The sequence below is a fragment of the Marmota flaviventris genome, chromosome 2 (assembly GCF_047511675.1).
Source record: "Marmota flaviventris isolate mMarFla1 chromosome 2, mMarFla1.hap1, whole genome shotgun sequence".
NCBI lineage: Eukaryota > Metazoa > Chordata > Mammalia > Rodentia > Sciuridae > Marmota > Marmota flaviventris.
Genome location: NC_092499.1, coordinates 43,434,292 through 43,462,077, shown reverse-complemented (window position 1 = coordinate 43,462,077; position 27,786 = coordinate 43,434,292). Strand labels below are relative to the sequence as shown.

The 27,786-nt window shown below is 32.7% G+C and overlaps 1 protein-coding gene across 3 annotated transcripts in view; it reads right to left on the bottom strand.

The window, feature by feature from the left end:
• G2e3 (G2/M-phase specific E3 ubiquitin protein ligase) overlaps positions 1–27,786 on the bottom strand; it is a 61,719-nt gene that overhangs the window by 16,753 nt on the left and 17,180 nt on the right. For 2 of the 3 annotated variants that reach the window (XM_027929757.2, XM_071607800.1), the window contains exons 2-12: positions 23,659–23,699; positions 18,205–18,302; positions 15,869–15,970; positions 14,400–14,524; positions 13,088–13,253; positions 9,604–9,710; positions 8,849–8,965; positions 6,157–6,281; positions 5,927–6,056; positions 3,683–3,990; positions 1,493–1,674 (exon numbers count right to left, since the gene is read on the bottom strand). In XM_027929757.2, the coding sequence (XP_027785558.2) occupies positions 1,493–1,674; positions 3,683–3,990; positions 5,927–6,056; positions 6,157–6,281; positions 8,849–8,965; positions 9,604–9,710; positions 13,088–13,253; positions 14,400–14,524; positions 15,869–15,970; positions 18,205–18,302; positions 23,659–23,699 (1,501 nt within the window). Of the gene's footprint in view, positions 1–1,492; positions 1,675–3,682; positions 3,991–5,926; positions 6,057–6,156; positions 6,282–8,848; positions 8,966–9,603; positions 9,711–13,087; positions 13,254–14,399; positions 14,525–15,868; positions 15,971–18,204; positions 18,303–20,410; positions 20,482–23,658; positions 23,700–27,786 lie in introns of those variants that run through there. The other variant, XM_071607801.1, reaches the window with a different exon arrangement.

Here is a 27,786-nt window from a genome sequence, read left to right as displayed (position 1 = left end):
CATGGGGATTAAAAATACAGGCTATGAATCATTCAGAAAGGTTATGAGAGAGAAATCACTCTTCAGAGAATAAGAATGAGTACTGTTAAAGACAACACTGAAAAATTCTTAAGTGTCAGGGGGGGTAAGAGAAGAAGCATTAAGGAAGATAGTAGTAACCAAGAGTAGGAAGTAGTACAAAATTAAAGAAAACAATAGGGAGGAATTTTAAGAAAGTACTGATTGTAAAAGTCAGGGAAGATAATGCCTATAATTGCAGTCATTCAGTAGGCTGAGAAGGAGAATCACAAGTTCAGGGCTAGCCTTGGCATTTCAGTAAGACCCTGTCTAAATTAAAAAATAAAAAGCAGTGGAGGTGTAGCTTAGTGGTACAGTACCCCTGGGTTCAATCCACAGTACCACAAAAAGAAGATGGAAGGAGACCCTCAACAACAGGCACTAGTATTGCTGTATGTATAAATGTGGCTGTATAACCAATGTGATCCTGCAATCTGTACACGTGGAGGAAAAAAAAAAGAAAAAACAACAACAAAGATGAAGAATTAGAAAAGAAAGGGTTCAATATTGAGGATTTAGATCACTGAATAGAAGTTATGAATAAGCTAACTCAGGAGACTGGTGGTAGGAACAGAAGAATGATTTTAAGAAGTGAAGATATGTAGAAAATAGAGAAAATGAAGTAAAAGAAACTGCTTCTGATAAAGAAAGAAGACAAAAAGAAAAATGAAGTTGGAGTCAATTCAAAATATGATTTTAGGATGAACAGTCTTAGGTCAAATAAATAGACCTGTTAAACCTCAACAGATAGCAACTCATACTTCCATAGTACTTACTTTGTGGTTTAGAAATCAAGACTTTACAAGATTAACATGCCCAGGTCATACAGTAGTTAAATGGCCTAATACTCAAACCAAAATCTCACTTATAGGGCATTATGATAAATGAGTTTATACATATGTTGAGTGTAGTAAAGTGCACAATGAATGGTGGGAAGCATTGAGACCACCCCCCTACTTGTTCCATGTGGAAGAAATTAATCCTGGTCTTTCTTTCCTTCTATGACTTACTTTCTCTCCTTCTATTACTTCCCCATAGAAAGAAGGGTAAACATTCCCACTGGAGACACAAATCTTTCCTTTCCTCAAAACTACTTGCCTCCAAGATGGTGCGCTTTCATCTGTTCTTTAGCAAGCAAATTAGGAACCTGCCACATATTAGCTCTACCCTGGACCGATCCATCTAGTCATTTTGACCACAAATCTAAGACACATTATCCAACTAGTTTTATGAATATTAAACTTGACAGTTTCACCTCCAGCTATCTGAATTTTACATTTATCACTGGTTTTGTGAACTCTGATGGTAAACGCAATATTGTATGTTGACAACATGTAACTACTCCAATAGAGTACTATTGCAAGCCATTCATTCATATTAAAATATATTAAAATAGAATAAAATCTACATTTTAATAAACAGGTACATTTCTTACCCTTACTATAATTTGTGCTACATCAAAGTCTGAAACATCATCTAAAATTGGTTGGGTATTTTCTGGTCCATAAACAAGGCAGTTAAACAGGGTTTTAGAAAAGAAACCAGGTGAAGGACCACCATGAACCAAAGAAATGGCAAGCATTTTTCCAGCTTCATAGTAAAGATTCTCTTTCAGAGCTGTAAATACAGATGAAAATTCATTGAACATACTTATTTATTATTATAACCATCATTTTAAATGAATATATATATATATATATATATATATATATATATATATATATATATATATATAAAATTAAAAATAATCCCCAAATCTAAACATTAGACAAATGTAAAATAGTAATCATTAGAAGCAACCTGGTACACAGGCCTTACTAAAATATGTAAAAATAAATAAATAAATAAATAAATAAATCTGAATATAAAGTAATAGTCTATCATAGGGGGGAAAAAGACAAATAGAGAAAGTCTTCTAAAAAACTAAAATACTTATAATCCCACCATAATAATCACAGTACATTCTTTTGTGTAGTTTTTATCTGCATATAAACCTATACATAAACAATTTGAATTCTGCTTTTTTCCCCTTACTATTTTATATGATTTTCCTTATGCTATTCAAAATTACTCAATTTTAATTGGATGCATTAAGGCTAACTTAGAGATGTACTACAAGGCAAGCCATTTCCCTATTATGGCTGTTCTGGTTGAGTGACATTTTTTATTATATAAAACATAATGTCATAAATAACATCTATTTACATATATTTATGTATTTATTTGATTAGGATAAATTCTAACATCTGGTATTACTGGGTCAAAGGACATGAATATTTTTAAGTTCTTAATGTATGTCATTAAATTATCTGCCAAAAACATACAGACTTTTTATTCCCAATAGTATATGCTACTTTACCATACCCTTACAGCTTTAAAGGTTTTCAAAATTGTTGGTGTTGTACCAGTGAACTACATCCTCAGCCCTTTATATTTATTTTTGAATTTTTAGACATGGTCACTAAGTTGCCCTGGCTGGCCTTGATCTCAGATCCTCCTGCCACGGCTTCCAAGGTAGGTGGGATTACAGGAGTATATCACCACGACTTGTGGATGTGTACCAACTCGAATCCAGATTCTGTGACTTAAATTCATGCATTCTCCATGTAACAAAGTTTGAATTTACATTACTGATTATTTGAGAGTCTCCCCAACCCACCCTAATGGGGAATTAAACTCTCTATACAAACTATTGTAAAAATGTTTGTGGCAATGATGAAGTTCTATGGAAAATACAGAAGGAAATTCTTTTTTTATTGTTTTTTTAAAATATATGACAGCGGAATGCATAACATATTACACATATGTAACATATTACACATATAGAGCACAGTTTTTCATATCTCTGGTTATATATAAAGTATATTCACATCAATTCATGTATTAATACATGTACTTTGGATAATGATGTTCATTACATTCCACCATCATTTCTAACCCCCGCCCTCCTCCCTTCCCTTCCCACCCCTCTGCCCTATCTAGAGTTTGTCTACTCTACAGGAAGAAATTCAAATGGAAGGGAACAACTCTTCTCATTGTTTTTAAATTTCCTATTGTAGTAAGTTCTCACCAAAAAGAAAAATATACACATAATTGTGTAAAAAGAAAATTTCTTGGAAACAAAAAGCACATCAAAAAACGTAATATGTGGTCCAGAAAAGCATTTAAATACAAATTCTATGCTGTAAAGAAATACGCCAAGTGCAAATTATAAATATATAAATAAGAAGAGTTCAAATAATCATATATTCCATCTGACTACTATATTCAATGAAATTCAAGTGAATGTATTCAAACTTATACTCATTTATAAATTGATTTTAAGGATATTGCTGAAAGCATAGATATTCTTAAATCATGTTTCATCATAAGACTTAACTTCTCTTTTACTTGGGGTCCTGGGAATCAAACCCAGGGTCTTGTGCTTGCTAGACAAGTGCTCAATCATTGAGCTGTGTATCCCTAGCCCCAACAACACGTATCTTATCCCTTTCCTGTGATCATATTGGTAGTTTATTATTTTAAATTATAGTCAGATCACAATTAATGAATATTAATTCTAACTAACATTTCACTTCTTATATCTGCTATATAAAATATGTATAAGAATAAATAAAATAATTACCTTGAGAATTTAGAGACAAGTTCTTTGATAAGGACCCTTCAAACAATGATGAGTTCTCAAGATGTTGCATCAAAAGACTCAGAAATTCCTGCTTTGATCCAGGAAGCTCTCTTGCAAACTTATCATTTTCATTAACATACATTATTTCAATTGCGTATGAAGGATTAAACTTTTGATTCCTGAATACATCTAAGGCACTATTCCATATATTGGCTTTGTTGATAAATAATCTTTTAGGTTTTTTTTTAATTTGGAATCCTAACTCTATCAGAATAGTCGAAATATCTCTTCTAAACTTGCTGCCTTGCCTATAAAAACATGAATTTAAACAAAGAGGTAAGTATTTCAAAGTGTTTTATGTGAAACAGGAGTTATATTGACAATAAAACAAAAGAAAAATTTTAAATGGAAATTCTTTACTGAATGTGACCCAAAACCAAAATAATGGCTGCTACTAGAACCAAAAACAGTTATTTGATAATCTTAGGTTTTAAATTATTGATTCCTCACCCCCATCTTCAACTAAATTAAAATCATTTATAAGAATGTTGTTAGATCATTATCTCAAATTTGACCAATCCAGCAGATTCAGGTTTTAGAGCTCAACTCTTACTTCCTGGGTAATGGCTAAAGCAACTTAACTGTACCTTGTTTCATACTTGCTATATCTTAAAAAAAAGAAAATGTAAGCTCTGCATATGTATGAGAAAACTATGGCTTTGAGAGATTACACAATGTATTTTAAACCATAAAGTTACAATCAATAATAGAGCTAATATTACAGAATTCACAATCCATTAAATGGTACCTTTTAGTCTAGACCAGTCATTCTCAAAGTGTGGTCCTTGACCAGTAGCATCACCTGGGAACTTGTTAGAAATGCAAATTATTGAGTCCCATAGCACATCTACACAATCATAATCTCTACTATTTTAACAATCCAGGTGAATTATATAAACCAGTTTAACCATTCTTTGCCTCAGTTGCTCCACTTGTAATTGGAATTAATGTATTCTATGCCCAAAAGTCACTTTTCTATATCTAAGTATGAATTTTTCCCATACCAAGACAATTTAATGTGCCATTGTGGTCCAGGCATTGCTTTTTCACTTTTTTCCCCCCCAAAGAATCCACTACTCATTAGTCCAAGTTGAAGAAAAATCAAAATTACACCTTCTTATAGTAGTTTGATTCCTTGCTCCCACCTGGATCAGTGATAATGTTGATGCTATTCTTCTAGAATACGACTGCAAGTGAAAGCAGGAGCAAGGAGTCAAGCTTCCCTGTTGTAACATATTTGGAAACCAGATATTAAAATTATTTAAAAATAACGTGAACATCTTTTTATATGAAAAATATAACAAATGAGATAGCTGTTACAGTTGCAATAACAAAAGTGGAATTTTTAAAACAGTAATTCCTCAGTTTGACAAATCCCTAATATTTTATCCATCTGGCAAATTGAATTATCAAATATTTCCATCAAGCTTAGCTACAAATGTTATTTTTCTACTTTCTTCCTGTTGGGTAAACCAAAGCTCTAAAAACTTTTGCCAAGTTAACATAAATCATTACTACGATTGAACAAATATCTGATGCAATATAAATTTGTAATTCCATTCTTGTTTAAATATTTATGACTTTAAAGTTAGTTTTTTGCCATTTAGTGGACATAGGAATTAATACAATACTTATAGGTATGCCTTAAACCTTCTAAAGGAAAGAGCTGACATTTAAACTTCTAGCATTGACAATGAATATATTAAGGAAACAATGATTATAGTATCCAATAAGCCAGCTCATGTTAAATAAGATTCCACCCTTTTCACAGAGTTACATGGTATGTTTCATATTTTAACTTCCTATTTTTATAATCAAATAACATTTTAAGGACATTTTCCAGAACAGTGTTTTTCAAACTATCTTGAAAATGATCTATAATAAAAAATGTTTTACAATATGATTCAATATACAATAAATAAATGATTTCATACACATTCTTTCTACATGTAATACAATTCGACATATTTTGCATTCTAGTCCATCCCATCCTATCCCATTTCGTTTTTTTTCTTTTAAGATGATGGCTGTATGTATTTCTTGATCAAATATTGGGTTCTGCAGTTTGAAAAATACTCTTCTAGACTATCATATGATCAGCTAACATCCTAAGTGTATATGCACTTCCTTTAATTTCTTTTTCCAAAAAGATTTTTATATTTTTCTCAAATTCAAAATACACACCTCAGCAGGTCTTTACGCTGAGCTCCAGGTGACTGTCTGGGTAACTTAGGTGATGACTCTTCCAACAAACAATCAGTAATTGCCACATTATTAGAGTTGGATAATGCATGTTTTTTTGCTTTTTGGAAATCTACAGATTTAAATTCCAATGTTAGCTTAAAAGAAATATAGGTGAAAAATTTCTAATAACATGCATTTAAACATTTTTATTCAAAATTACAAACTATTACCTGAATTGTAGATAATACTTCTACATTCCAAACACTCCCAATTTTGTTCCCATGATCGTAGTGAGGAACAGGCTAAATGTGTTCCACTAGAACCACAACACTGACAGCGTTTTATTTCCCATTTGCTGAGGACATAAAGAAAAGCAGATGCATATGTTTTGATATTATCTTAATCTAGTTCCAACCACCAGCAGGTCTGCCCTCTGCCATACAAATACTAACCCTTTTATGAAAGAGGGAAAAACAGATTATCTTGCTTTGATACTATATTACTTTTTTCTAAAATATATTTAAAAATTTCATTTATTATGTTTGTAATCACCTTCTCTAAATATCCCCCTAACTTAAAACCCTAAGCTAGTATGAACATATATACATACAGGCACATGCACAAAGAATAGAAACATTAGAAAGGCTGTATGACTGAGGAAAAAAAGCATTTCCTCTTATATTTGATGACTTTGTTCACAAGAAGATTACTGTATCAGTATGTCTGATAAGGAAAAAACATTCAGTACATTTCAAGGTAAATATCTCCTAAAACTTGCTCAGATACTTCAGGTCTTACGGAGCACAACAGGGTTCAGACTTTCTACCTGGCTTTATATTCATATTCTCTCTCATCTTCTCCCTACCACTCCATGTTTCCCCACTATGCCATGTGACATGTGGCAGTTCATATTCATATTTACTTGTCGGTATGGGTGTGAATTGTGGTGTGAGGCTCCCTCCTCTTTGTATGGATAATAGTGTACAAAAACAGATATAAGCTTCTTGAGTGTGTGTAAATGTGGGTGGCAAGATGGGTAGCTAAATATACTCCCACTTCTGCTGTAGGTTTGGTCATAGCATCCCCCTCTGTGGGTTGGTGTGCAGGTGTGTATGCATGTGTCTCTCCTTCTTCCTCAAATAGGTCTGCTCACTGATGAGAAGGAAGATGACAACTAACATGAATACATATTTCATTCAACAGGTCAACTTCTTACTCTTTATATGAAGAGCTTAATACAATTTTAAAGGCAAACTATTGCTACCTTCATTGTCAAGAAGAGGAAATTTAAGCATAGAGGGAGAAATAACTTGCCCAATCAAGGTCACACTGGTTAAGCCTCAGTCAGGTTTCCAACCCAGTTTACCTGGCTTCAGACCCATATTCTTATCTATTATACCATGCTGCTTTTTCATCAATACTGCCTTCCTCTCACTGGGATAAGAGGGATTAAGTTTACAATGCAAGAGTTCAGTCAGCAGATATCTGTGTCCAAGGAGAAAAAGCAATATGTGATAACAATCTCAAAAAGATGCTGCTAAAAAGAAAAAGGATTGTGCTTTATAGCTACATGCAGAAAATGACATGCAGAAAACATATTGTACCAAGCACAATAAAGGAAATCTGTAGCCTTGAATGTGGAATCAGGAGTAGGAAGAATTGCTTAGGGTAAACTTTCCAATGTTGGTCAGACCTCAGCTAATTCTTCACAAATAAATAGTAGCTGATCCAGCCAAATCACTTTCCATGAGAAATAAGGCTCCTAATATTCTACTCTACACTCTAAGTTGACTATGTTAAGGAAGACTATGTAACAGGAATAATAATGTACTAAAATTTCCTACATAAATTTCAATAAAACTCGATTTGTTGACGTTTATCCTCATCTTAAATAAAGAGACTCTTGATCTCTAGTGAAATACACAAGACACAAAATGATTGCTAAAAATAAAAGCAGATATGTATTGACATTACAAAAGAGTAATCAATAAATTTCAAATGCCAAACCCATTTTATAATGACCCAAAAGAAACAGATTAAACTATCTAAATTACCCTCTAGAGTACTACTGTTCAACAGAAGCACTATAATTTTCTAGTAGCCTCATTTAAAAATGTAATACAATATAGGTAAAATTACTTCAGATGTTTTATTTGCAAAATACTATCATTTTCTTTAACATATTAATCAATACAAACTTAAAGATAATTTTAAGTTTTTCTGTTCATATGATTATAGGTTGATTTGTGCCAATCCCCTAAAATTCATATGTTCAGGTAAGTTTTAACGCTTACTACCTCAGAATATGATTATATTTGAAGAAAAGGGCTATAAAGAGGTAATCAGAGTAAAATGAAGTCTATAGTTAAGTCCTAAAACAATATGACAAATGCCATCATAAAAAAATGATTAGGACATAGCCAACAGAGAGATAACCATGAGAGGACACAGCTAGAGGAAAGTCATTTGTAAGCCATGGCCTCTGAAGAAGCCCAAACCTGTAATCACCTTGATCTTGTACTTCTAACTTTCAAAATTTTGAGAAAACAAATATCTGTTGTTTAAGTCATCTGTCAGTCTGTGGTCTTTTGTTATGGCAGTCCTAGTGAACTAAATCTTTAGAGTGTATTTTAAACTTAAAGCATCCTCTCAATTTAGAACAGCAATATTTCAAAGGCTCAATAGCCACATATGGCTAATATCTACTGTATGGGATGTTGTTTATCTAGGAAAAGGACCTTCATGAAAATATACCAGAGAAACAGGTTAGCTGTACTAAAAAAATTCCTCCATACACAGATGTAAATATACTTTATCTCAAGTTAAAACATCAAACTCCCTAAAAGAGCAAAACTGTTTCACTAGCTTTCTCAGCTAAAGGTTTAAAGGAACCATTAAGCACAATTCAATTTCCAGAAATACCTATCAGGTGCATTATAGTCTCGCCCTTCTTTGCAACGACATCTTCGAACATCACAGTGCTCATAGTGCTGCAGAAGGTCTTGATAAGCATTTTCCTCTAATTCCCAAGATGCATCCCTATAAATGAAGCAAGATATAAAATATACTTTGACCTAAATGTTATATAAAAGGATTGGTAATAAATCTAAAAACCTTTCTCATACTTAGTAACAAGGATAAAAACCTGTCGTTTTTAGGATATTCTTTTTTCAATATATAAATCCATCATGTCATTTAACCTATAATTAATCTCACAGTAAATTTTCAAACATTTAAGTGAAAAATCAAGCAGAAATTTTCTAAAACTTACATTTTTCTAATATTTCACTTCCAAATTTTAGTTTCAGGTTTACTATAATTACTTCTGGATTCATCTTTAAGCATTAAGAAAATTCTTCTCACTCATTTTAAAACCATTTTGATTCTCTTAGATAATTTATAAATACTGTTTCGAAGATGATTTGTGTATAAATTGATCAATTGGACAGTTGGAATACTTACTAAAATGAGACTAAAAATTAGTAAATGACACATTTATGTCAAAGTCCCTCAGCAATCTGAGGAGAAGTAAGCTTTATATCTTGCCATTGGAAATGGCTACCTGTCCATGATCACTTAGTCAAACATAAATGATTATATCTAATGTTATTAAATCCTAAAGTTAAAACATTTAAAATAACTTTTTTTTTTTGGTCAAAAGACTAACTATTACTTACTTTTCAGGAATGTGAATTCCCATTCTTAACATCTCTTTCTGAAAGGTGTCAGTATTACTGCATATTGTACACCTGAAGAAAAATACTCCTGCATTTATTGCTTGAACCTATAGTGGAAAATGGAAAATCTATTTTTAACAATTTAAGCCTGTTACCAGTTTATGAATTACATAATAGAACATGTGCTGTTTTTCATTTTATATGTTATGAAAACATTTTCTATAACTAGTGGTTCTCAAAACTTATAAACTAAGCTATCCCACGGCTAAAATTTGGAGAGTCCCCGATTCCCAGGTCTAACGAATAGATGGTTCAGCTTTATATTCATCACCAATATTTTTCTCAATTTTTGTAGCCTAATGCATTTTCAGTTCCTAAATACTGTGTTGTCCTCCACACTGTGGGAAAACCAGTGAAAATCTTTAGCTACTTCATCCAGAAAGAATGTTTAATTACATGTTATTCATAAATCATTACTGATTCTGTTTTTCACTTATACCTCTTGAATTTTCTTCCCCAAATGGGGAAAGTATAAAACCTGTTACCAATGCTATAGGAAACACAAATAAAGAAGTCACGTGGTATATTCAGAAGGAAACTGGAAGCTATAAGCCTACTAGGAAGAGTAGTCAGTCCCTAATAAAAAACCAGTCACACACATTCATTAAAAACAAAAATGTTAACTCATACTTTATAGATGAAAATACTATGTTGTGAATCAAAAATAGAGACATAAAATGACTAAACTTCAAGGAGTTTTAGCAAGTACACAATACAGGTATACAACCATAATATTGTGTACAAGTGCTGATTTCTTAAAAACTTCATGGACAGAAAAATGAAAAAGTACCTAGTCTACAATGACAAAAGTATTACAGGGATAGTGAGGCCACAGCTGTTTTGAAGAATAGAGGTTTACTAGGAAAACAGGATAATAGATAGTCCAAGGATAGGGAATGGCATATATCAAGCCTCTGTGAAAAGACAGAGAACAAGTAATTAGGAAACAACAATTAATAATATATTTAGGGATTACATTCTGGTGAAGCTGAACTAAGTAATGAAGCCAGATGGGTAAATATAAACCAGAAGCAGAACAGTTAGTGTGAAGGAAAAAAGTAAGTAAAGAGGAGCTCAGGTTCAGAGAACTAATAAATGGTACACTCAACATTGAACACATGAGAGAGAAGCAACAAGTTACCAAAATCTATGAACCTAAAGGAGCTTTAAGCAATTGCAGATACATGCTGAGATCTTACTAAATATAAGATATTTTATAAGAAAGTATTTGGAAGGGAGGGAAAAAAAAACAGTATAGGACACATGGAAAACACCAATTCGATGACAGAGATATCCAAACTAATCAAGAATAGTGACAATTCCTTGCTACTAGAAGGCTATATATATAAGGCGGGGGGGGGGGGGGGGGAGTGTGAGTTCTTACCAATTCCTTTGATTCTAACCTTTAATCTCTTCTCACAAAATTCCTACGTATAGCACTTGTTAGTGGTTTTAAATAATGATATTTGTTTAACAACATACAGCTATCTAGGCTGGGTAGAGTACATACTATATTTCATTTGAGATTCTGGCACCAAAACGAAAAAGCCACTGGAGGTCTTTTAGAGAAAGTGACTCTAGAATTAGTCCTTAGTATGCGCAAATCAAGTAACAATGGCTTATTGATATTTATATCACAGACAAGTGTCTGTGAGGCTGTGATTATAAATTAATTTGCATAAAATAGCTCTACTTTTTTGTTAGGAATAGTATTTCTACTTTTCAATGACAATTAAAACTCAGTATTTTCAGTTTCACAAGACCCCTACAAATACCAGGTCAAGTCGTAGACCATCTCTCTGCTTCATTATTAACACATAAGTGAGGCAAATCTTATTTGTTTTGAATAATAACAGAAAATTAACAAGACACATTTGTTGGCAATTACATTTATTCAAATATAAACTGTTAAATTAGGAAAAATTACCTTTTAAAAATTCTCACATGTGAACCTCTTCCTCAATAGCTAAGGATAATACTTTATGATGTTGTTTATTAACTGCAGTCCCTGGGATGCTTTTATGCACACTTTTTGCAACAATTACCAGAATTTCTAATATTTCCCCAATAAAATAGGCTCTGATGCAACTTTTTTTTTTTTTTTTTTTGCAGGGGGGAGTTCAATCACTGAGCACATCCCCAACCCTATTTTATATTTTATTTAGAGACAGGATTCTCACTGAATTGTTTAGTGCCTCATGGTTACTGAGGCTGGCTTTGAATTCGCAATCCTTCTGCCTCAGCCACCTGAGCCGCTGGGATTATAGGCATGTACCACTGTACCTGGCTCTTATTTTCCTTGATGGTCTTAAGTATAAAAGTTCAAGGACCATACAAAAAAGTAAAAAGTACGAAATAGAAAATAGCCATCCAAGATCTACTAAAGTCCTTTGACTATGTTAGGAATTTTAAGATTTCATTGAAATATAAATAAATTTATATATCCTAATTTTAAGGAAAAAAAAAAGTTAAACCAGACCTAGCTGGGTGGGATGGTACATACCTATCTTAGCTACTTGGGAGGCGGACTGCCTAGCATGTCCTAGTTTCAACCCCAAGTACTACCAAAAAAAAAAAAAAAAAAGGATTAAACTTAAGTAAATCCTTTGTTATTTGGCATTGCATTATGTCTAACAGGTAGAACTTTCACACATGTATACTACATATTTAATATTATTAATAGTTGGGATCTTATTAAAATATTCTTGAGTTTTCCTAAACAAAGAAATAGTAAATTATGTTTAATGTTGTATGTGTGTGGGTGTTTGCAGTGCTGGACAAGGAACCTCGTGCATGCTAGGCAAGTGCTGTACCACTGAGCTACATCCCTAGCTCCAATGTCCAGTGTTTTATAATACTGTTTATTTGAAAAATAGTCAATGTGTTTGATGTACAAACTGACTTTAGAAGAACCAATATTTTCAATTCACCAACAGCAATCACTTTCCTGTCAAGGAGTTATGATAAAGAGTTTATTATAGTTAAAAAAAAAATTTAAGTCCTCAGTATTACTTACTAGTAGCCAATTCCTGGTTTTCTAGCTTGAACATTTAAATGGAACTTAGGAATTAAAATTTGTGTTTTATTTACTGTGAAATACAAACTCCTTAGGTAAAAACAAAATTTTATAAGCAAAAATATATTAAAAGGTGGCATCTAAAGTATTTATTAAATGCTCACTGTACCCATAAATAGGAAAAATTTCATATGAATAATATGCTAGAAATTGAATGCTTTAGTTACTTTAAGAAGTACCAAGTAGGGATGGTTATGTGGCTCAGCAGTAGAAGTGTATTTGCCCAACATCCACAAAGCACTGAGTTCAATCCCAAACATCTGCACGTTCCAATTCTAATTTAAAATTCAAATCAGCAAACAATAAAATTTTATATCATTCAGAGAAAGCTTATACAACATATCTTACCTGTAAACAGTCTCTGTGAAACCAAGCATTCTTACAACATGGACTTCGTAGTATGTTATAAGTAGGAACAGGCTCAATATATTCCAAACAAATGGTGCATGGTAAGGAATCTCTGTAATTATTGGATGCAATTATTTGAACAGGTCGATGTTTCCAACAAAATGACCTAAAATGTAAATATTTAAGAATAATATCTCATGAATTTTAAGACCCAGCAATTTAAGAGAAAATTTGCTTGCATCTCTCTCATAAATAATCTGCAACAGACTAGAGCCTTGCAGTATAAAATTTGTCTCTATGACCTTTCAAAACAAAAATTTTGGTGGTGAGATTTCATACAAAATTTCAGTAAAACTAATGTTATACTGAGAATCCTATGTAATATTACATATAAATTATGTATACTTTTGTCTCAACAAATAAGTATACATATTGTTAAACCCAACACTGTATACAATTAAAGGAGGCAGGAACTTACACTTAAAATATTTTAATCATATGAATTATGTAAATAATAATAACCTATTACTAATCTACTTTATTTCCACTTGTATTTTCTAAACTGTTGTTTTCTTACATAGTAACAGCCATTACATAGGTCAAAATATGAAGACTTAAAAAGAAATACCTAATTCCAAAATTTATAAAATATTAACATTTGAAGTTATTCAGGAAGCAAATATTTTCAGGGGCATCCCAGGGCACAATATTTATTTTTTTGGACTCAATAAAATTTATATGCCTTCAATTTATTACTTCTTCTTTTTAAAAGAATTATCTTCTACACCACCTTTATTCCATTTATTTACTTTTATGTGGTGCTGAGAATCAAACCCAGGGCCTCACATGTGCTAGGCAAGCACTCTACCAATGAGCTATAGTCCCAGCCCTTCAATTTACTTCTTGAGAAATATATATGGCCCTGTGAAAGAAAGTTGGACTACTAATTCTAAACAGTGACATCAAAATCTAGAAAAATGTAAGGTAGAAATTTTTACTGAATATAAATAAATCTGAAGTTCAATATTATTTCCTAGAGTTGAAAGTTGCAGGTGACTATTAATCATCAGGCCCATTCTAAACACTGCTATTTTCAAGACTCAGCAGACAAAAATAATGCTATAAGAGGGTGATATAGCTTATAAATATCTTTCATACACACCCAAACATATACAGCATGTACATATAAACTCAGTATGTACAGTATGTACATGTAAAATTACTTTGTAATTTTAAGGGAATTATATTGTGATATTCATTTTCAACTATTCTTTAACATTCACATTTCATGTTTAACAGTTAAGTAACTCACGCAAAGTTGCCAGTAAACTGGAAAATACATTCTCTCTGAAGTCCACATGGGAAATGATAACTTCTTTTACATCGAGGTGCAACACATCCAATTGAAGCACCATTTTTCTTACAAACACAGCATTTCTAGAAGAAAACATGAAAACAGAGCCACAATATAAAAAAAAAAAAAAATTGAGTACTATAATATGATCAAGGTATTAGTGAATATTTCCTATGGGGAGATTGAAAATTATTTTCATCATAATGGTTGTAATGATAGTATATTTAAAAAATTTTTCTGAAATAATCTAAAGATATCAAAGACTCACTGCTATAAGGAAGAAGTCCCCTTTCCTTCCTACTTACTAAAACATTTTAAACTTACAGGTATTTGCCACCATGCCTGGCTTAAAGTCATAAATTTCTAGTTCAGAAATTGATAGAAAAGACTTTGCAAGTATTGACAATTTTTATGGTATATAGTGTAATGAGTTAAATATTATAAACATAATAGTTACAAATGAAAGTTGCAATAAAATCTTAATGGAAATTATAAAAATTTAAAAATTCCAAGAATAGGAAAATAATAATAAAGTTGAATTTGTAAAATACTAGCTAAAATTACTCTGTCCTAACCAAAATGAAGAAGTATTAGATACCTCTAGTGGGATGAACAGTGTTCTCCAAAAGGATGTTTAAGCTCCTATAATTTCAATCTTCTCATTCATTCTCTATCATTACTTCTATTCAGACCATAGGGAGACCTACAGTCCCTTTCCTTGCACATAGCAAGGTAGCAATCATATAGAAGATTCACAAATAATTTAATGGACAAGGGGTTAAAATTTAGAAAGCCTATCTTGGAGAATAGAAGGGGACACTCACTGAACATAAACATACAATGTCATATCAGGGTCACAAGAATTATGGAGATCATAAATTATTTCATAGTTGTATAAATTTTAACCTCCACTCATTTCAACCTCTGCAATTGAGCTATAAGAAATAAAAAAAATAAATGGTTGTCGTGATTCAGAATTAAATGTTTGTAGATCAGCAGGGATAGAACTATGGTCATATGCTGATTTAAGAGTGAGTAAAATAATGGGTAGGTTGAATAAGAAAGAGAAATCAGTATTGTCATATGAATTACAGTATTGTCATATGAATTTATTCAGGGTCAGTTAAACTCTCATTTGCAAAAATACCAATTGTTTATTAAAACTTACTATATTCAACAAAAATATACATTGAAACAAAATTAAAGTCGTTAAGTTTTTTTTTTCCCTCTCTCCCTTTATATCCTTTTAGTGGTACTGGTGACTGAATCCAAGATGTCCAACTGAATGACATCCCTAAGTTAAGACTGACCTACTTGCAATCCTCCTCTCTCAGCTTCCAGAGAACCTTGGATTAGAAGGGTGCGCCACCATGCCCAGATTAAAAAGTCATAAATTTCTAGTGTAATGAGTAAAATAATTTACTTACCAATTTAGATGCTCTATTCACTTCCTTCCTGATGTCTTCTATTAGAAAACCATAAACTCCCTCTTCTTCTTTACCTCTCTGCCAAATTCCACTTGACATCAACTATGAACATATTCAATGAGAAAATAAATTCCAAAAAACTAATTTGGATTAAAATCTATAATTTATTCTAATAAAAATGGACATAAATGACTCAAATTTCAAATATATATTTAAAATAACTATTTTTCCTGGCCAAAGTAAGAAGCTATTTACATCCTTTGATTTGGAAGACACTATATTAATAGTTCATATACCCAAACTGAACTCTAAAAGTATTTCAGGAACAACAACAATAAAAAAGATGGTAGAAAGGGAATGTATGAATATAGGTGGATGGGAAGGAAAATTGGTGGGGGGGGGGGGTGGAAGAACACCGAAAATTTAGTTTTAGAAAAAAGGAGTGGTAAATACAAAATACTGTAAATGTAATAATAAATTGAAATCCATGGAGCCAATACAGATTATCAGTGCTCTTTCAGGCTAACTTTAAATCTACTGGAATTCTGAATCATAAAAGGCATAGTTGTAGGGAAACCTATTGAATCAATCATTGATAACAAATGTTTCTCTTTTCAAAAATCTCATTTTAACTTCACAGTTTAAATATGTTAAGGAAGCATGAATCAAAAAAAAAAAAAAAAAAAAAAGGACTGGCCTACAAACCAGGCTCTGTGCCTAACCTTCTGGAACCTCTAGGCAAGGAATTTAAAGTTGTTACCTTAAACATGTCTCTAAGTCTCTTTTGGTTCTAACATTCTGTTTCCACTTGTAACATTACAATATTTCCCTGTTCATAATGAAACAGAATCTTAAAAGGGTTGAACTTGGGGTCAATACTTCTTTTGAAGTATTATATTCATTTATAAGACAGACTCTAAGATAAATTTTGATATGCTCAACTTAATTAAATAATTAAAATATGCTTCAGCAGAGCAAGTTTATAATTAGAAGTTTGTTTTCATCAATATAATGTTCTAAAAAATGTAAGTTTGTTTTCATCAATATAGTGTTCTGAAAAACAAGTGATACATATTAAGAACTAGATATGAGCATATTTAGAATGCCAACTTCATGTTCTCTGAAGACACCGTACAAGGTGATTAGACCAGTGTTCAAGTATATTTAACCGACAGAGTACCTGAGACAGAAAACCTTAGTATTTAGAGGACCACAAAGGAATACTTTAGATGGTTTTCCAAAGAAGCAGTTAAAGAATTTAACCCAGATGGTGGTGTGTTTAAAAATATGTCCATAAATCTATTAATACTCCTTCCTTCAAGAGATGGAGCTTAATTCCTGTTCCTATGAGTACAGGCTATGACTTAATAATCACTTCTAACAAATACAATAAAGCAAAAGGGATAGAGACAGGTGATTGTGAAGACTAGGTAATATGATTCCATCTGGTTTGTGTCTCTCATCCCTTGCTTTTGTGGGGAACCAAATAACATACTACGAATAGCCCTACTGAGACGCACAGGATGGTAAGGAGTTGGGGCCTCTTGTCAATAGCTAGGAGGAACTGTGGTCATAGGCACGTGAGCCACTGTAGGTAGATTCTCTAGCCTAGTAAAATCTTCAGATGTAACTTGGCTGACACGATGATAAGTATCTCATGAGAGACTATGAGTCAGAACTATCCAACTCGGCAGATATCAGATTCCTGACCCTCAGAAACTGTGATAATAAATGTTGGGGGAAAAATGTTGGTTTAATCTGCTAAATTTCAGAATAATTAGTTAAATGATGATAGATAACTTACCTATTTATCAAATTCTAAGATATGTACAAATACAACCTTGGCATGCTAAGGTATTAATGGCACCGCTACCTTAAGGAAGAGATTCAGTGTGATGAGAAGTTGGCAGAGAGAAGAGGAAACAGATCAGTTTTACTTTTTTCTGAGTGATCTATTATACATTAACCTGTTTCCTTTTCCACTTATATTTAATACCTTTAGCCAGAACTTTTCCTTCTGGAGTCTGTGAAATAAATACTTTCCTTCTACTCCCTGAACCCTCTTTTGAGACTTGTCACTAGTAAGTAAGGAAATAAGTGATAAAAAGAACCCTTCCTTTACAGACCTAATCATTTTTTCCTTTTTTCCCCCTCCCAGTTAGACAAACAGGTAATGATAGATCTATATATATACAATGTAATTTCAGAGCCGTAGAATTTGATATATTAAAAAGTACCATCTTAACACATAGAAACAATTTGTCCAGTTCTCAGAAATCAGTGTCAGAATCTAATTCTCACCAAATTTATAGAATTTAATTATAAATTGTACTCACCAAACAATAGTAATGTACAGTGAGATTCCACTTCTCATTTGTTTTCTTTTCTCCATATTTATTAGGACAGTCATCATTTTTTCGGCAGAAAACACAAGCTAATAATAAAAAAAGTAAACAGACAAAATATATTTTAAAATTTCAAAATGATTCATGGAATTGGTGTTTCTCTCAGTTGATGTGTTAAATTCTTTTTATTTTAAATATTTATTTTTGTTGTTGTTGTTGGACACAATACCTTTATTTATTTTTATGTGGTGCTGAGGATCGAACCCAGGGCCTTGCACATGCTAGGCGAGTGCTCTACTGCTGAGCCACAAACCCAGCCCCTCCAATACCTACTGAACCTTGTTCCAAAATATATGTGATTTATGTGTTTTGAACTATATGGCAGGTCCCTGAGGGATGGGCTCAGATACTTATTTTTGTTTTTGTCTACCTCAGAACTTTTATAAGGTTAAAACAAAAATGCTAGCTGCAATAGCCAAGGACAGAAGATAATAGCTTTAAAGTAGCTGACAGACCAAAATGTCTAGGGAAAAAAAAAAAGAGAGAGAGACTAGAAAATAAAAGTAAATATGGGTTAAATAAGGGATTTTTAAAAATTCCTATATACACAGGAGAATGCATGTGCATACCAATGGAGGTATATAATTTCAAAAAGACATCAGAAACCCTAAACTTTTACCTTTGGTTGATCTTTAGGTTTATACAAGCCTATATGAAAAAAATGCAAGCTCTCAAATTGTAACCTAATTAATTTTATACCTTTAAGAACTAGAAAAAGAGGAGTAACTAAATCCAAAACTAGCAAAAGCAAGAAAGAAAAAGGGGGCTGGGGATGTGGCTCAAGCGGTAGCGCGCTCGCCTGCCATGCGTGCGGCCCGGGTTCGATCCTCAGCACCACATACAAACAAAGATGTTGTGTCTGCCGAAAACTAAAAAAAAATAAACATTAAAAAATTCTCTCTCTCTCTCTCCCCCTCCCTCTCCTCTCTCTCTTAAAAAAAAAAAAAAGAAAGAAAGAAAAAGGATTAAAACAGATATAAACAAAATAGGGAACAGAAAAACAATAGAATCAATTAATATAAAAGCTAGTTCTTTGAAAAGATCAACAAACTCCATAATTTTTAGCTAGACTGACAGAGAAAAGAAAAGAGTAAAAATTTACAACAAAACCAGTGATCAAATCAGTATAGAGATAGTAAATCAGTACAAAAGAATCCAGAAATAAACTCTTAACATCTATGAACAATTTATTTGTGATAAGGTTATCAAAGTTTAATGGGGAAAGAAATTTCTTCAGTAAATGGTGCTAAAACAATTGCACAGCCACATGTAAAATAATAAAGTTGAACCCCCACCTTATGCCATATCTAAAAATTGATTTCACTATAGACCAAGGGCCTAAACATAAGGGCCAAAAATATAAAACTCTTAGAAAAGATAGGGGTAAATTTTCATGACCTTGGATTTGGCAATAGTTCCTTATAATTCACATGACATGAAAAGCAGAAGTAACAAAAGCCTAGATAAATTAGACTTCATCAAAATTTAAATTTCTGTGCTCTTACTAAGAGAGTGAAAAATCACTCTATAAAATGGGAGAACATATTTGGGAAACATTTGTTAAGGGAGTATCCAGAATGTGTAAGAAACTCTTACAACCCAATAACAAAACCACAAACAACCCAATTTAAAAATGGGCAAAGGATCTCATCCCTATTTCTCCAAAGAAGATACACAAATAATCACTAAACACATTAAAGATGCTTTATATCACTAGGCAGTCAACAGACAAAACCACAATAAAATAACACCTAACACACATAAAGAAAGCTAAAATCAAAATGTCAGAAAGGTACCACATGACACAGCAATTCCATTCCTGGGTATACAAGCCAAGAACTGAACACAGATGTTCAAGTGAATGTACACAGCAGTACTTTTCACAATAGCCAAAGTAGAAACAAACCTTAACTACAGTATTTCCATACAATATAATATTATTTTGCAATTAAAAGCAAAGATGTTCCGATATATGTAACATCACAGATAAGCTAATAAATGACATTAAGCAAAAGAAATCATGCATAAAAAGACATTATATGATTTCATCTACATAATGGGTTACATTATACAGAATAGGTAAATCTAGAGAAAAAGCAGATTAGTGTTGCAGTCAGGGAAAATGAGAAGTGACTACCTAATGAGTAGTCTCCTTTGTAGGTGATCTAGATCATGGTGATGGTTTCACAGCCTTGTGAACAAACTAAAATGTACCCTTTGGCTGGGTGTGGTGGTGCACAGCTTGTAATCCCAGCGGCTTGGGAAGCTGAGGCAGGAGGATCTTGAGTTCAAAGCAAACCTCAGCAACTTAGTGAGGCTGGAAGAAACTCAGTGAGACACTGTCTCTAAATAAAATACAAAAAAAAAGGGCTGGGGATGTGGCTCAGTGCTTGACTGCCCCTTGGTTCAATCCCCAGTACCCAAAATAAAATAAAATAAAATGTACCCTTCTAAATAGTTCAAATAATGTGTGTGTGTATGTATGTATGTATATATATATATATATATATATATATATACACACACACACACACACACACACACACAAAGAAAACTTGGGAAGTCAGAGAGATCTAAATTAAGACTTGGCTTCACACTCCCCACTCCACCCCCGCCCCGCCACCATTATATATACTTATGGTATACAACATGATGTTTCAAAATATATATATTGTGGAATGGCTAATCATCACATACATTAGAGTTAAAATACTTACTTACCATGTATTTGTGGTGAGAACCCTTAAACTCTACTTTCTTATTAACATTCGTGAGGTACTAGGTTCAATACCTAGCACCAGAGTGGGGGGAGGAAGGTCAAATTAACCTAACTGAAATTTTGAATCATTTGACCAGCATCTTTCCAATTGCTACCTTACCCACTAACCACAGCCCCTGGTAACTAACTTTCTACTCTGCTGTGTTGAGTTCTATTTTTTCATATTCCACATCCAAGTGAGATCATGCAAAATATTGTCTTTCTGTGCCTGGCACATTTCACTATAGTACTTTATGACTCCATTTACTCATCTTAAAAATGAGGAAAACAGTCAGGTGTGGTGGCGCATGCCTATAACTCCTGCATCTTGGGAGGCTGAAGCAGGAGGATCATGAGTTCAGCAACTTAGGCCCTAAGCAACTCAAGGAGATCCTGTCTCTAAATAAAAAATATAAACTGGGGCTGGGGATATGGCTCAGTGGTTAAGTGCCTCTACATCCCATCAAAAAAGGACAACAATAGTATTTATCTCAAACTATGTGTGTCCTTAATGAGGATAAAAAGGAACAATGCACATAAATATAATTAGAAGGGTGTGGCACACAGAAAGAAATGAATAAATGTCAGTACTATAATTACCAGTCTTTCTGTCTCATGTTTATCTTATATACCTTATGCAATTATTAAAATTCTATTAATATTACAATGAAACAAGTAGACTACCACTAGCTAAAGAGAAGAGGCTGAACATCTCAAGGTAGCAGATCCATACAAGATGGAGTTTGAATTAAAAACAAAGCATAACCTTCTATCTTCCCTAAATTCACACTGGACTATAACCTGACAAAGTAATAAACTTTTATTGTGTTAAAGCATTAAGACTTCAGAGTTGGGCTGGGGATGTGGCTCAAGCGGTAGCGCGCTCGCCTGCCATGCGTGCGGCCCGGGTTCGATCCTCAGCACCACATACAAACAAAGATGTTGTGTCTGCCGAGAACTGAAAAATAAATATTAAAAAAAATTCTCTCTCTCTCTCTCTCTCCCCTCTTTCTTTAAAAAAAAAAAAAAAAAAGACTTCAGAGTTTACCTACTACAGCAGGTATATGTATACATATATATATAGTGTTATTTACCTTGATAAATAAGTGTAATCATAATGGATGCATTGAAAAGTACTTTATTAACAGGCTATTCATAAAATAGATCCAGCACTTAAAAGGAACAGTACCAGCTAAATTTCATAATGTGAAATATCCCTACTATATGGCCCTCTTTAACTCTAGTTTAATATATCATAACTTAGAGCCCCTCATCATCTTTGCTCCCTTCCTCTCCATACAAAGAACCTGTTCACATTAACACCAGCAAACTACCATTTGTTCATATCAGACACTTTACACACTAGTTAACTCTTCTGTCCCTAATAGCTATACTTTTAGTTATAGTGTACAGGCTGCTATTAAGAGGAAGAGAAATACACAGAATTAGCAGAGACCATGTAGAAAGAAGAGTCCTCATAAAGTAGCAGAGACCATAGAAGGGACCACAGTCCTTCTCACAAATCCTGTATTAAGGTGCATTTGCTATTGTGGATTTCCTTTGTTTCCATTTCTCTTGTCTCCTTTCTCCCAATATGGAGGGCCTTGGATGCAGGATAGAGTAGGTTTCAGACATGCTTTGTTGTTGTTGTTGTTTTGGTACCAGGGACTGAATTCAGGGGCACTTAACCATTGCCACATCCCCAGGCCTTTTTTGTATTTTATTTAGAGACAGGGTCTCACTGAGTTTCTTAGGGCCTCACTAAGTTGCTGAGGCTCACTTTGAACTAGCAATCCTCCTGCCTCAGTCTCCCTAGCTGCTGGGATTACAGGTGTGCAACACTGCACCCGACTCAGGAAAGTATTTTTATTAGAAAATCACTTTTGCATGTATTTGTACTTGCTGGTTTTTCAATGTTTAAAATTCAGTAAAATTGTTCTGACTTTATCATATTTATAATTAAGATTACCCTCTATGATAGCAAATGATACTGGTTTTCATTATAATAACAGAATAAAGCTTCCTCCTTAAACGCATTTCGTATAAGTAAAAAGTTAATCTTGGGAAAAATCAAGGAAGAAAAAGTACGGATGAATTTGCATTTGGCAAATGAATGAAGGTAGTACACAAATTATTAAAATTTTACAACTATCAGCATAGTTGATAGAAGACTGGAGGCAGAAGCAAAGAAAAGAGAGTTCAGGGAAGTTTAGGAACCAATTTCCCTATTCCAAATGAGGTAGAGTCCACAGAAAATCTCTAAAATTGATGGTTGAGAAATGTAAGTGTAATATTTTTAGAGGGAATTTTTAAAAATCTAAAAAACTGGACGAGGGAGAAATAGTGGCAGAAGAGTATAGAGTAACAATTTAGATTCTTCATCTCTCATGGTTGTAAGCCAACAGATACTATATAAAATAAATATAAAACATATACAGACTACAAATAAAATTTGGTGAAAAAATTGTCCTCTAATAGATTTGTTTGTGAAAATGAATACTCTTAATAATATACTTTAGTACATGGCCATAGAAAGTATGCATGCATCAGAAAAATCATTCCTATTGATTGGGCAGTATTCTAAAAAGATGTACTGTAAAGGAAATGTTTTAAAAATAGTTACTTACCAAGAGTCTGTGAGTCACCAGGTTTATTTTCATTCATTTTACTAGGAAAAATAAGAACATACACCCAACTTAATTTTTGAAGTCTCAAATTAATCATTTAAATTAAATTTAGTTATGATTAAATGAGTCACATAATCATTTCTTACTCTAGTATAGTACTTAATTTCTTCACCTTAGCCCAAATAAGAACATTAGTTATCAGCAAGGATGACAGAGTCTGAAGACTGTTTTTAATTGGAGGGAATGTTTAGTTATCAAAACACTTATGATGACTATTGATATTTGGTGGAAAGAGGTCAGAACTACAGGACATTTTCCAGTACACCAAGAAGTCCTCTACAACAAATGGTCTAGATTTTCGTATAACCTAGAGCCTTTGTTATACATAAATAGCAAGTCTTTCTCCACCCCCTCATTAGGACTAAATCAACATTTGTAGACTGTAATGTCCATATAAATTTGTTTCTGTTCAAAATTTTACCAAGAATTGTTCACTGTTTCGAAAAAGAAAATCACATCATCAGTTTGTATTTGATTAGTATATAAAATAATCCTTTTATTAGGTTTATATTTGTGGCTGTTGCATTCAAGGTATTCAATATAGAGCTGTGAGCATCTGACTGCCTCATTACATTCTGTAGTATAGTAGTATTCAACTGCTCAAATACTTAAAGAAATTGAACTATCTTTTATTAAGCAAATAAAACTAGTTACAATTACTGAAATACAACTTTTTCCCTAAAAGATCAAAGGCCTGAAGAAGATATCTTAATAACATTAGTTTGACTTTACTAGAGGCATATGAACAGCTTACTGAAATTTTATTATGAGATTCAAGTTTAATAAGGTATGCAAAAGTTCTTGAAATTTAAATGAAAAAGAATAAACTGTAATGCTACTAGGTAAATAAATCTCATTTTATAGTTGCAAAATCAATGCACAGAAAGATAAACATCTGTCAAAGTTTATAGAAAGTAGAAATAGAACAACCCATAACTGAGTGGCTAGAGGATAATGTGCTACTACTATGCATGAAAATAAACTGATATCATTCTCTTACAATTTAGACTTCAGATTTCATACTGACTATAAGAACTGTTCTGAATTTAAATATGAATTTCTTATACAATGCTTTTGTGCTTTCATAAACAGTTATAGCCCAACTCTTCAAATCATACTGATCCCAAGACTAATATTTTGTTTTTTCCTTTTAAAAATTCAACTTCTATGTTACCAAGATTGCTATTTCTTAAGAAAATCCACAATTATTTAAAGAAGGGTTAAAGAAGTAATCCTTTGTCTCTTGGATGGATATATATATATATATATATATATATATATATATATACACATATGTACACATACACACACACACACACACACACCCATACATATATATGTATGTATGTATGTATATATATATATATATATATATATATATATATATAAATATATATATATAAATATATATATACACACACACACACACACACACACATTTATATTTTGACATGCACTAATGATTTTCTATAGATGATGGTACTTCTGGTGTTTGTACATGCTCATACAATGACTACAGACTGCCCTAACTGGTCAAGTTATTGAGGATCACAATCTATTACTCGGCAATGAAAAGATGCATCAGATGAATTTCACAGCCATTATGCTGAGCAAATGAAACTACACACTATTTAAATACATTTGATTTCATTCATATAAAGTTCTAAGACAGGCAAAGCAATGCCATTATGAAAAATATCAGAACAATGCTTGTAGGTAGGAAAATGACTGGAATGGAAAATAAGGAAATTTTCTGAAATATTTTTTGTTAGGAAACCCTAAGCAACTTTGATGCAGAGAAGAAATCTTGCTTTCCAACAGATGTACAGAATTTTAGATCAGGGCTTTTGGAACACATCATTTTATACATTTCGAGGAGACAAGACTCTGGGTCCACTCTGTAGTCCACAGCTGATGCTGACTCCTTTAAACACAGCCCTGGCTTGCTCTGAGCCTATCAAAACACTGCTTCATTTATATATATTTTTTAATTTTTTTTTTTAGTTGTAGATGGGTGTAATACCTTTATTTTATTCATTTATTTTTATATGGCGCTGCATTTACATATTCTTTTTCTTTTTATTTTTTTTAGTTGCAAATGGGAGCAACATCTTTAATTATTTATTTGTTTGTTTATTTAATGTGGTGCTGAGGATTGAACCAGTGCCTCACATACACTAGGCTCTACCATTTAGCCACAACCCCAGCCCTCTGCTTCATTAATATTTCACCTAAATGTTAATGCTCCAAAACCCTGTAAGAATGCTTTTTCTCCCCCTTTTTTGTGAAAAGCCCTATGGCTCCTCTGGTCTGTAATTTCACTCCAAGAGTCAGTAAACCTAATTTTATCAACTATAGGTTTACCCATATGGTTTTAAGTTGATTTGGCTCAGGCAAGATAATAAAGCAAATGGCAGAAAATAATTGGTGAATCCAGAGAAAGAGTATATAGGAGTTTTTTATACTATTCTTAAGATTTTCTCTAAGTTTGAAATTATAACAAAATTAAGTTACTCAAAAGTTGGATTTTCTAAAGACATTCTATAATTCATACTTTTGACCAGTTCACATGAGCCTTCTTCCCAGTTCCCAGCATCTGAAATAAACAGGACTTTTTTCTAAGTCCTAATTGAGAATCACTTTATTTTAAAAATTTCCTAAACAAAACTTCAGCAAAAAAGTTGAATTTTATAATTGTTTTAGGTGCTTTCCTTCAGATACATGAATTTTAGACTTCCTAAGTGGAATGGTACAGAACCATGGTACAGAAGTATGTATCTCAATAACAGTCCAAGTGTTAGTAATAGTCTTGGTCTTAGAAACAATGTCAAAATTATTTTCCTTGGAAAATCAAGCCTTCAAATGACTGCAGCCTCACAACCCAAGAGTAATTTCGTGGGGTACCTGAAGTCAAATTTTCTCTCTTCCTAGAACATTTTAATGAAGTTCTGGGAAGTCACTGTCAAAAGGTATTCTATATGTCTTCCATTGCTTACCTCTACTTGGTCAGTGATATAGATTGATACTGCCTTCAGTAGGTAAAGCCTGATATCCCTTGCCTTGATTGTGAATGCACTTAGTGCTTGGTAACTTCTTCCACCAAAGTCTATGTCACAAATGACGATGTGTGATATGTCATAAACGGCATTGTGACTTCCTCCTTCTCTATGAATCATGAATCATAACCTGTGAAGGAAGCTAGCTGCAGTTGTCACAGAGCTTTCAAAATGTTCCATTTAGGAAGAAGGCCCATTTAGGAAGGCCCATTTAGGAAGAAATAGAGACCTCCTGACCCTTGAGTGAGGGACATCTTAGAAGCAAACCTTTTGCCCCAATCAAGTGTTCAAATGATTGCAGCCTAACAACTGGAGATTCATTTCATGGGGCATCTGATGTCAAATTCACTCTCTTCCACCTGGTAGTAATCATTTGAATATACAAACATCAGATCTTGCCCATTCAACATTTCCTAAAGTTCTAATCCAATTGATAATAGTAAAGCTGAAATAAAGGATATATGAGCATAAAAAAAAAAAAAAACAACCCACAAAAAACCCACAATATGTTTGATGAAATAATTATTTGACTTTTAAATTTAGTATTTTAAAAATAAACATTCCTAAAGGAATGATCTGATTTAAATCATTAATTAGAAAGGTTCAACTTAATTACTTTATGTAAAGTACATAAAATGTACCTAAAGCAAAAAATGTTTTTAAAAATTTTTTATTTGTTCTTTTTAGTTATACATGACAGTAGAATGTGTTTTGACATATTATACATACATGGAGTATAACTTCCCATTCTTGTGGTTGTAAATGGTGTGGAGTTACACTGATATATAAACATAGGAAAGTTATGTCTGACTCATTCTTTTGTCTTTCCTATTCCCACCCCCATTCCCTTTCCTACCCTACAACTTGTTATGCATTAGCACCACATTATCAGAGAGAATATTTGGCCTTGGTTTTCTGGGACTGGCTTATTTCACTTAGCATGATAGTCTCCGTTCCATTCATTTACCAGCAAATGCCATAATTTCATTCTTCTTTATAGCTGAGTAATATT